The 11861-nt window shown below is 38.2% G+C and overlaps 1 protein-coding gene across 1 annotated transcript; it reads left to right on the plus strand.

Moving 5' to 3' along the window:
• Positions 1 to 2450: 2450 nt before the first annotated feature.
• LOC109213909 lies at positions 2451 to 5286 on the plus strand. Its single transcript, XM_019377748.1, has 7 exons — positions 2451 to 2890; positions 2985 to 3035; positions 3214 to 3330; positions 3542 to 3647; positions 3772 to 3813; positions 4037 to 4093; positions 4340 to 5286. Exons 1-7 carry the CDS (start codon positions 2760 to 2762, stop codon positions 5081 to 5083), a joined length of 1248 nt encoding a protein of 415 aa, XP_019233293.1. The 5' UTR covers positions 2451 to 2759; the 3' UTR covers positions 5084 to 5286.
• The last annotated feature ends 6575 nt before the right edge of the window (positions 5287 to 11861 follow it).

The raw sequence follows: 11861 nt of genomic DNA on the forward strand, positions 1-11861 counted from the left end.
CGCTTTATTCTCCAATTTGTACTACACAAATAAAAGAATACCACAATAAAGTGGATATTTCTTGATATAAAAACTCATATCATAATAAACTTGGAGTTTATTGAGAATTGCACACGCCATGGTGTAAATATGCAATTTATCAATATTGATAATTTATTTAGTTGTCATAATTGGTTTAGCCATGTTAATTTAAGTATGATGTGCAAAAATAAAAGAGAATTCACATGATTAAATAATAAAGAACTAGAGAGTTCTTTAGAAATTCTCTTATGTTGCTTGTTCTCATTATTAATAGACCAACCAAAATTGGGATTGAATCTCATGAATGCTGGAAATATCAAAGGTGAATATGGGCCCATTCACCTGCCATGTATACCACATTAGATGTATCTATGAGATGGTTACATGTGCGATTATTATTAACCCGCAACCTGGCTGGTGTTTGCGAGGTAACTTGCCCAGTAATTTAATTTCGAGCATAATTTTGACATTTTCTATTCAAGACAGTTTATCTTGATAAGTTGGTTTACATCACAACTGGTTTAGCGAAATGATTCATTGAGTGCCTCCACTTAATAGTTAAACTATTGCTTATGAGAATAAAGTTTTATATATATATATATATATATATATATATATATATATATATATATATATATATAGATAGTTTGATATATGTTATATACGAAAGTATATTATTTTCTCCCCTCACAAGTGGTTCAGGGTTAAGGAACCAAATAATTTTATCTTATTATTATTATTGATGTGCGGTGTATATTTTGATTAACACGATAACGCACAAAGATGTATTTTCAAAGTTGAGGAAGCAAGTTAGTTTTTCTAACATGAGGGGGAGACATGAAGAACAGTTGAGAAAAAGTTACGTGAAATGAATTATCATTTGTATATCTTGATCCTTGAAAAATAATATGAACTTACAGTTCATAAAAAGATAATTCACTTGCAATATATTGCAAAGCATGCCAGACGCATTTGCTGAATCAAAGAAAGTAACTATATTCTCATTGCAAATGCTCCTATTAAGTCCTAGAAGGACAAAGTCTGTGGTACACTTAAAGCGTATAGACAAAGAAGATGAGCAAATGATCAAAATGATCATAATAAGGAAGCAAGTGATCTAGAAGATCACATGACATAACACTTCATAAAATCTCATGAGAGATTCAGGTACCTGAATATATGAATGAAGAGATCTCTATGTTATGTCTATATGAAAAAAATATTGGAACCGTAATGTTCGTCAATGAAATCTATCATAGAGCTAAGTATAAATGAGGATCTTAAGTTTGTTGAATACAGACACAAAAATATTGGCCAAATAGAAGAGACGCAATTCGAATAAAATTGGTTTCATAGACAAGTATTTGGACCTGCATTTCAAACACTTGAAAGTATATAGTCAATGGTATGTGCAATCAGTTTTCGATATCTTATTTGTCTACCATGACATGAAAACTTGATATGCATCTAATTAAAGTCTATTATATGACTTAACTTATATGACAATCCTTAAAGAATTTAAATTGCTTAAAGCATATACAATTCTTGGTCCTGAAGTACCATATCCTAAGTAAAATTTGTGTACATATGTATCTTGCTATAACTATAAGCATGATAATGTGATAGCGATGATTTTCAAGGTGTAACATATTCATTGGAGTTAATATGGCTATTTTTATTCATCAAATCTCTGCTGACGTCAACCTTCAAGAAGCTAGTGCACAAGATTGGAGTGCGAAAGCTCAAGGATGTGAATTGATGCTCTTATCAGGGGGAGTTAATACGTGTTGTACTCTTTTTCCTTACAAGGTTTTGTCCCAATGGGTTGTCCTTGCAAGGTTTTTAATGAGACAACCAAAAGACGTATTGTTATATATGCGTACTCTTTTTCCTTTACTAGAATTTTTTTTCACTGTGTTTTATTATAGTTAAGGTTTTAACGAGGCACATTATCTGGTAAACAGACATTCAGGGGGGAGTGTTATAAATATTATTTTATTTATGATGAATGTCTATATATAGAAAGATTTTAGGATTTGTTACTTGGTGGCTAAGTCACTTTTTCCTTGTAAATAAAAGAGTTTTATTCTATTGTAATTCATTCCAAATCAATAAGAATTTTATCTACTACTTTTCTCTGCAATACTCTTCTTCTTTTATTGTTTTATAACATAATTATTTTTTTTAACCATTTTGTCATCGCTACTAGAGAAGGACAAGACTGTAATTTAAACATTGGAGGGACAAGACTCCTTTTTGCCTGCCCTTCTGCATTGTAAGCGCTTTGTTAGGGAGGGGATAAAAGCTGTCCCCACTCTCTCATATTTTTCCTGGTAAAATACAAAAGCAAACAAAACCTAAACCAATCCTTCACACACTCTCACACCCACACACGCACGCACGCACTGCAACCCCCCCCCCCCCCCCAGTCCCTCCAAACACTCTCTCCTAACTAGCCATTCCATTTTCTTTTTTCCTTTTCTTGGTTTCACTCAAGTAATCAGATTTGGTAATAATCTAATATAGAGGAAGGTAAAAAGTAGAAGAGGAGAGAAAGGGTTTGCTTTGTGGTTCATAAGCATAGTACAGTTGCTCAAGAAGATAAAAATATAGAGAAAATTTTCACATGAGAATAGTGTTTCAACAGGTGAAGTGAAGAAGAGAAAAGGGTTTTAATTTTTGCTAGATAAAGAAAAGAAAAAGGAGAGTGAGTGAGAAAGAGAAAGAGAGAAAAAGAAATGGTGGGCTCAGGAGCAACAGATAGGAGCAAAGAAGCAGTTGGGATGATGGCCCTTCATGAAGCACTAAGAAGCGTCTGTCTCAACACAGAGTGGACTTACTCTGTCTTCTGGACCATTCGTCCTCGCCCGTATGTCTTCCCCTCTTTCCTTTTTCCCCATACTTGTCTGTTTTTTCTTGTCTCAAAATGGGTCCTCTTGTTTCCTTTTATTTATTTATTGCAGAAGAGTTCGCGGTGGTAATGGTTGCAAAGTTGGAGATGATAATGGTAGCTTGTGAGTATTTATATTCTCGCCATTTCACTACTAAATATCTCATCTTTTCTTGCTGATCCCAAAAAGGAAACAAAGAGAATGGACTTCAAGTATCTCTTTTTTTTTGGCTGTGGCAGAAAAGAAAAAAGATCTCTGTTTTAGCTGAAAGATGGTGTGTTTTTGTGTTAATTTTATGCAGGATGTTGATGTGGGAAGATGGGTTCTGTAGAGGGAGCTTGGAAGAGATGGAGGGTGAAGATCTAGTGAGAAAAGCATTCAGCAAAATGTCCATTCAGTTATATAATTATGGAGAAGGGTGGGTAATGGGTAGGTGATTTGGTTGGTATTATTGGATTTTGAACTCTCCCCACCTCCACATAACTCTCTCTCTCTCTGTCACTTACTGTGACTGAATAATAGGGATATAATTTGTATAGTTATAAATGAGTAGAACCAAAAGAAGGTGGAGACAAGATTTTGTAACTACTACTATTTGTGTATTTTGATTGGTTGGGTTTTGTTTGCAGGTTGATGGGGAAAGTTGCCTCTGATAAGTGTCATAAATGGGTTTTCAAAGAGCCTACTGAATGTGAACCAAATATATCAAACTACTGGCAGAGTTCATTTGATGCTGTATGTTCAATAACAACAAGTTTATTTGCATTTAATTGTGGTTATAATTAGGGAACTGATTTTTCAATTATTGGTCTAAGAAAGATTTATTGATTCCTCTTCCTTTGACCTAAAACCTCTGCAGCTCCCATCTGAGTGGACTGACCAGTTCGAGTCAGGGATTCAGGTCAGATTCAAAAGTCCAGAACAATAATTGCCTCTGTTTCTTATTTTCAAGTCCAGAACAATAATTGCCAACAATCTTTTGCCTCTAGTTCTTGGCTTGTCTGTATGCCATTATTTGCTAAGCTCAATGTGTCTGTTCTTTTCCGGACCCCGTGCGTAGCGAGAGTTTGGTGCACCGGACTGCTCTTTAATGTGTGTGTGTGTTCTGCTTTTATCTTGCGCAGACTATTGCTGTAATTCAAGCTGGACATGGCCTACTGCAACTGGGATCCTGCAAAATTGTGAGACTCATTTTCTCATTGCCGAAAAAAGTTCATCTTTTTATTCTTTATTGTTTTGTATTTTAGTTGTTCATATCTTTGTTTCTGGACATGTGATTACTGCTCTACAAAGTAGATAAAAGACTCACTACCAAAACAATTAGTCATCAACTTTTTATGAATCTTTTTACACTATTAAATAGTGATTCAGTGTATAGAAGCTAAACTCATTATCTAATTTGGATATGCATGTTTTATCCTCCTCAGATACCGGAAGACCTCCATTTCGTGCTAAGAATGAGGCACACATTTGAGTCTCTAGGCTATCAATCTGGCTTCTATCTGTCGCAGTTATTTTCTTCGACAAGGACCGGTTCACCTTCATCCACAATGCCTCTTAAGCAGCCAACTATGCCAATCCGGCCTCCTCCTCCCCTTTTCAACTGGGGGCCGAGGCCAATGCCTTCAGTGTCATCACTGCTTTCCTCTCCCAACTTCCAAAACTCTGCAAGACTTGGAATGCATCATCAGTCCAAAGATGAATCACACATGTTCCTTCATCCTCATTCATCCGAACCTCGAATGGAAGATCACATGATGGGAGCTGATCATGAGAACGATATCAAATGGCCTAATGGATTGACTTTCTTCAGTGCTCTCACTGGCCGAAATGACGACTCTAGGATTATGTTCAATCCTGATAACTTAGGAACTAAACCGGAGCATAATCAGCACCCACTTAGTCTTGATGGAAGGACTTCAAACCCAAATTCAGATGCTTCTAGTTTGCACAATAATGGCTGTGCTAATCCGAACGATTTCTTGAGTTTGGATAACCACGCGGATAGTGTTCGGAAGATGGACAAGTTCAAGAGGAGCCTCACTCTGCCTGCTAGGATGGCGTCGTCTTCTAATTCATCGACTTCACATGATCAGCACCAAAATAATCCAGGAGATTATCGGAATGAAGGACGAATGTACTCTGATGTCATGGACAGATTCTTGGAATGATGCTTCCTCGGGTTATGGTGGAGAAGTTGTACTTAGGAGAAAGCTTTAGTTCTGTTTTCTGCTCATAGGTTATGTGCTTTGCTTAATTTACTGCTCTTGTAATAGTTTGTCTTTCCTTCATCCTTTTAACAGTTGGACGTTTCCACAGTTTCTTGTAGTCTTTTTGATCAGTTCATCTAGCAATGAAGGAAAATTTATGCTTCTCTCTGGATTTCTGCATGAGTTAATTTGAAGAATTGGGTACCTAGTAGATATAAAATTATGTATGTTGCTCGAATCCATCAAAAATCCTGCCACACCAGTTTTGAATCCTCCAAAGATTGGCAGCATTTTTTGAGAATCCGAGCCACATAGATTAATTAGTTCAGGATTGTTTTATGCTAGTTTAGTGCAACTACTACATCTGTGGATCAACTTTTGAAAATTAGGGTGCGATGACAAATAGATAAAGTCCTGTCGACATTTGGTGTGCATTAAGGGGAGCCAAATATTCATAGTGCTTATATCATAATTTTAAGCATATGTATATACTAAAATGAATATTGTTAGTTCATAGTCGCGAAATTTTACATATCAAAACAGTAAAAGAATAAGGAACATTTTAAGATGGAAGCAACTTATGAAACGAAAACTCCTTCCTTTTCCTCTAGTTGAGACTTTGAGCGGAGGACCCATTTGTATGATTTTTCAACAAATCATTAGGAATTTATAAGATAGTGATAATGAAGTATACTCGACAATAATTTATGTCTTTTTTTTTTCCTTTGCTTTCCACTGTTTGAGGATGGTGTCTTGTCATGGGGTATATTTGGGGAGGCGGGAAGATGAGAAGAGAGTAGCTTTTTGGTCGTGAATTGATTCTGAATCTTCTTTTCCCTTGATTTTTGCCTTGGGACGGAGGACGAGTCGACTAGAATCCAAAGAAAGGAACTCACCTTCTTTTTCCTCAAGAGTGATAGGGTCGTTTGATAGTATTTATTAGAAAAAACGGAAAAGTGCCACTGCCACTCAAAGGTAAGTTCCATAGAGCTGTGGCTAGACCGATCATGTTGTATGGAGCAGAGTGTTGGCCGGTTAAGAACTCCCATATCCAGAGGATTAAAGTAGCAGAAATGAGGATGCTGAGGTGGATGTGCGGGCACACTAGGATAGACAAGATTAGGAATGAAGATATTCGGAAGAAGGTGGGTGTGGCCCCTGTGGATGACAAGATGCGGGAAGCAAGGCTCAGATGGTTCGGGCACGTGCAAAGGAGAAGCCTTGATGCGCCAGTAAGGAGGTGCGAGCGGTTGACAGTGGTGGGTACGAGGAGAGGTAGAGGGAGGCCTAAGAGGTATTGGGGGGAGGTGATCAGGCAGGACATGGTACGTCTGTGGATTTCCGAGGACATGTCCCTTGATAGAAAGGTCTGGCGGTCTAGCATAAGGGTTGTAGGCTAGGGGGTAGTAGTTCTTTCCTTACTTCGTTCCGGGGTGAGGTGGGGCTGGATTAGGGTAGACCTTAGATAGCTTGCAGTTTAGGCTGAATACACTCAGTACTTGCTGTTTATCTTGGCCCTGGGCCTTAGATACTGGTTACTGTTATTGCATGTCTTTCATCTCTTGGTTGTTATGCTTTCATTACTATTACGGTTGCTACTGGAGTTACTAATGAGTTGTCTTTTCTTTTCTTGTTTTCTTTTTCTCTGAGCCGAGGGTCTATCGGAAACAGCCTCTCTGCCCTATCGGGTAGGGGTAAGGTCTGCGTACATTACCCTCTCCAGACCCCACCTGGTGGGATTTTACTGGGTAGTTGTTGTTGTTGTTGTTTGGAAAAGAGGTCAAAAATTATCCTGAACTATTGAAAAAAAGTCTAAAAATACCTTTCATCCACTTCACTTATGCCCTTTGACTGTTAAGTCAATGCTGAATATAAAAATTATTTAATTAAATTTCACGTTGTAATTTCTTATTGGTCTAAATTAAAATATCTAACCTATTAGAAACACCCACCCATATCTACTCATTTTTCGGACTAACCCGCCCCAAACACTAACCTGGCCCGAATAAAAAGTTCAAATAAAAAAAGACGCTCCACTTCCACCTAACCCATGAATTTGCATGTGTTCATTTTCTTGATTAATCTCATGTATAGCATTATATCATCGAATAAAGGTTCATGAACAAATTAAACAACCAAGAAAGGTGTAGCATGAATGAGCCAATAATTTTCTTGAAAATAATATGGACAGTTATGATATCTTCCAAACAATCACTTTGAGATCTTTTCGTTATGTGAAAATTATTAAATTAAACTCTTCTTGAATATAATGCAATATGTGTCTATCATGTAAATTGAACTGGATACCATAACAAGAAAAAGAAAACCGCGTAGTAAATTTGCGTCTATATGTTCGCTGCAACTTTATGGAGCTTTTGTTCCATGGAGTTTGATAGAAGTGGAGCCTCTTTTTTTAGTTGAACTTTTTGTTCGGGTCGGGTTAGTGTTAGTACAAAATATTACTAGATATGGGTGGGCCTTTCTAATGGGTTAGATGTTTTAATTTTGGCCAATAAGAAGTTGCCATGTGGAATTTAAATAATAATTATTTTTAATTCAGCATCGACCTAATGGTCAAAGAGCATAATTGAACCAAAAAGGTGTATGGAGGGGTATTTTTATCCCAATAGATGGATGAAAGGTATTTTAAAACCTTTTCCAATAGTTTAGGGGCATTTTCAACCCTTTTCCGTAGAAAATATAATGCATCCATTAGCTTTTGGTATTACTAATTTCTTGTTTGGTATATTTTTTCAACCTATATATATTATTAATGCAAGTATTAGTTATATAACCTATTTAAGTATTATCCTATGTATAACTATTACATAGCAAATTATGGGGTTAACAATATCAAGGCTATTAATGCATGCATTAGTATGCTTAAAGATAAAATTACCTTAAAGTCCCTTAAAGCTAAAGAATATGGAATGCGTTTTTGTAAACAACTAATTTTTTAAAAAATTATGCAATGCATTTTAATTTTTAATACACCACACCAAACAATGGATACGAAATAATCTCTGTATAACTAATGTTTGCATTACTAACACATATATTACTAATCGCTGCATTATTAATACACCTTATTTCGCACTATTCTTATACACCTTACCAACTAGGAGTGGGCATATATATGATATAATCGATAGCCCGAACCGATAAAATGCTATTGGGTTATTGGATAGTTCGATAATGGTTTAATGTTATTTGACTATTGGATTATCGGTTCGGGCCTCGATTTGTCCAATTTGATTAGCAGTTAACCGATAGCCGAATAAGCTTTAACAAAATTATAATTTTACCCACTAAGCATACAAGCCACATTATGGCTTCATTCTCTCATTCTCTCAATCCTCTCGGTAATTACTCTTTATCTTCGGACCTTAATCCATAGAGTAAGTGTTAAGCTTTTATGAATTTCTCATCATAATTCTTCAATTAAGATTTTTAATTTTAAACATTAAAGAATCAATTGTTCAGATTTTTAGATTTCCTATTCGTTTCTTTTTGTCGTATTGGTTCTTTAGTATTTACAAGAATAGGATTTTATTATTTTTCTGTGAATTACGCCCACCCACAGTGTGAGTTGAGCTGATTTCAGTCACAACTCAACCTCCACTAATGGAGGTCCAAACGCGTTAGCTAAGCTCAGGAGAAGAAGATGAACATTAGAGAGAGAATAAGTGGAGTAGAACTTTCTAGTATATTAATTGAATTCTAAAATCAGATATACATCAGATATATATATTGTCACGACCCAAATTCCCATACCGGTCGTGATGGCGCCTCTCGTGAAGACAAGGCCAGCCAACTTACCCAAATCATTTCTTTAACAGTTACTAAACATAAGTGAATAGAATAATACAACTTAACGGCCATAATAATCAGTATTTTCAACCCCACATAACCCGACCGGGGTGTCACAAGTCACGAGCATCTAAGAAGTAGGAACACAACTACAGGGTCATATATATATAAAATGAAATCTGGAATCCAGAAGATGAAGTACGGTGCCGCGAACGCTGGCGGTCACCTTGCTCAGCTACATTAGTATTACCTTCAGTCCGCTAATCACCCGCTACCGGGTGAAATATACCTGCAATTGCACGCGAGGTGCAGGGAGTAAAGTGAGTACTTCCAACTCAGTGGTAATTAGAGTAAATAATAACTGAGAGACAAGAAATCACGTAAGAACACTCCATCATGCTATATAGGGCAGTACAACCCCTTGAGAAAACAGTAAAACCGTGAAAAATCCTTTAGAAAATATCTGGCTCAGTTTAAAACCTCTTTAGAAAATATCCTTTTCCAACAGTCAAGCAAATGAATGCGTAATCAGATAGTGCAAGTCCGCACATAAGTCAGCCCCTCGGGCACAGCACTCCACTAACAATTAACACCAGGGCGTCTGGTAAACAGTGCAAGAAGTAGCATGAATGCCAATGAAATGAGAGTGCTGAATGTCATGACACGTATTACAAACGGGAACCAATGCATGAATGCAATGCAATGCATATGACCGCTGCGGCGCGCAGCCCGATCCATTTGGGTACCCGCGCTCACTGTGGGGGTTCAGACTCCGGAGGGGCTCCTACAGCCCAAGCGCAATATCATCATAGCATTGCTGCGGCGTGCAGCCCGATCCATCCTCAGTCCAGAACATGCAAATGAGCCACTCGGGCAAATGTCAAGTAATAGCTTTTAAATCAAAACATGAGAAAAATACAATTTAAGTCTTTAAACTTTAACAATATGACTGCACATTTCAAAACAGGGTTTAACTCAGGACTGAAACTATTTAATATGCTAAGTGTCATAAAAACAGTGATAATAATTCCTAAAGGATTCAAATAATCGGCACGAAGCCCAAAACATGGCAATCAGCCCAAATCACGATAGCATCAAGCAGGTTTTAGTCAATTACGCAGTAAAATCAATAACCGGGACGGACCAAGTCACCGTCCCCAACGGTGCTCTACCCCACGCTCATACCTGGCGTGCAAATCACCACAATACAGCACTGTGATGTGCAAATCCGGGGTTTCAAACCCTCAGGATATCATTTACAAGTATTACTCACCTCGAACCGGCGAAATCCCTAGCTTGCGATGCCTTTGCTCCTCAAACCGGCCTCCACGCACGTCGAATCTTACCAAAATCAGAGCGAATACATCACAATATGCTAAGGGAACAATACCCAATCAAAAATAATCGAGAAATAGCAGAAATCTCGAAACTAACAAAACCCGAGCCCCGGGCCCACTTCTCGAAAAATTACAAAACTCACATTACCGGATTCCTCGTCCTGCCACGAGTCCATACATATCAAATTTACCAAAATCCAAGCTCAAATACTCCCTCAAATCCCCAAATTTAAATCTCAAAATCCCAAGCTCTAGTTCATCAATTTAAGGCTTAATTCCATGAATTTCTAGGTTAATTTCACATACTAATCATGTTTTAGGTTCAGAAATCTTACCTCCATTAATTACCCGTCGAAATCCCCCTTCAATTCCGTCCAATAGCTCTCAAGCTCGCTTAAAAATGGTGGAAATAACATAAGCTTCGCGGAACAAAAATGAATATAAAACCCTTCTGGCTCCAGGGGTTTCCGCTTCTGCGGTCCCCACACCCGCTTCCGCGATACCGCTTCTGCGCTCATTTCCCGCTTCTGCGGAATTTCACTAAAAAAAACCAAGGCCGCTTCTGCGACATATTCTCCGCTTTTGCGAAACTCCATCTATAGACCAAGATCGCTTCTGCGATCGCCCGTCTGCTTCTGCGGACTCGCTTGTGCGAAAAAGGTTCCGCTTCTGCGGAACTACCCTACTCAGCTTCTGCGGACCGCTTCTGCGGTCCATTTCCGCAGAAGCGAAAATATCAGATACCAGCTATAACCTGCAATTCCTCAACTCCAATTTCATCCCGATAGCCATCCGGAACTCACCCCGACGGCCCCCGGGACCTCAACCAAAAACACCAACATATCCCATAACATCATTCAAACTTGTTCCAATCATCAAAGCACATCGAACAACGCTAAAATCATCAATTCACATCAGATTCAAGCTTAAGTTCTTCAAGAACTTCCGAAATGCACTTTCGATCAAAAACCCGACCAAACGATGTCCGAATGACCTGAAAATTTGCACACATATCCAAAATCACTTAACGAATCTACAGCAACTCTCAGAATTCTATTCCGACCCCCGAATCAACTTCTCACCCATCCACCGGAATTCGCCAAAATACTAACCTCGCCAATTCAAGCCTAATTCTACAGCGGGCCTCCAAAATCAATTCCGATCGCACTCCCAAGTCACAAATCATCCCCCGAAGCTAACCGAATCACCGGAAATCACATCCGAGCCTTCTAACTCATAAGTCAACGTCCGGTTGACCTTTCCAACTTAAGCCTTCCTTAAAGAGACTAAGTGTCTCATTTCCTATCCAAACCAATTCAATTCAACTATAACTCACTCGTTGCTGATAATGAAACATGAAGAAGCAGTAAATGGGGCAAACGGGGCTGTAATACATGAGACGACGGGTTGGATCGTCACATCCTCCCCAACTTAAACCAACGCTCGTCCTCGAGCGTACCCAGAGTTGTCCTAGAAGCTAACCAACAGTTGAATAACTTTACCAAGCATATACCCAGGGTGATCTCACGTCACCCTATCTCATATAGGTCCGGCAACACAATATAGCCGAAATCTCACAGTCCATTTAAACC

The sequence above is a fragment of the Nicotiana attenuata genome, unplaced genomic scaffold (assembly GCF_001879085.1).
Source record: "Nicotiana attenuata strain UT unplaced genomic scaffold, NIATTr2, whole genome shotgun sequence".
NCBI lineage: Eukaryota > Viridiplantae > Streptophyta > Magnoliopsida > Solanales > Solanaceae > Nicotiana > Nicotiana attenuata.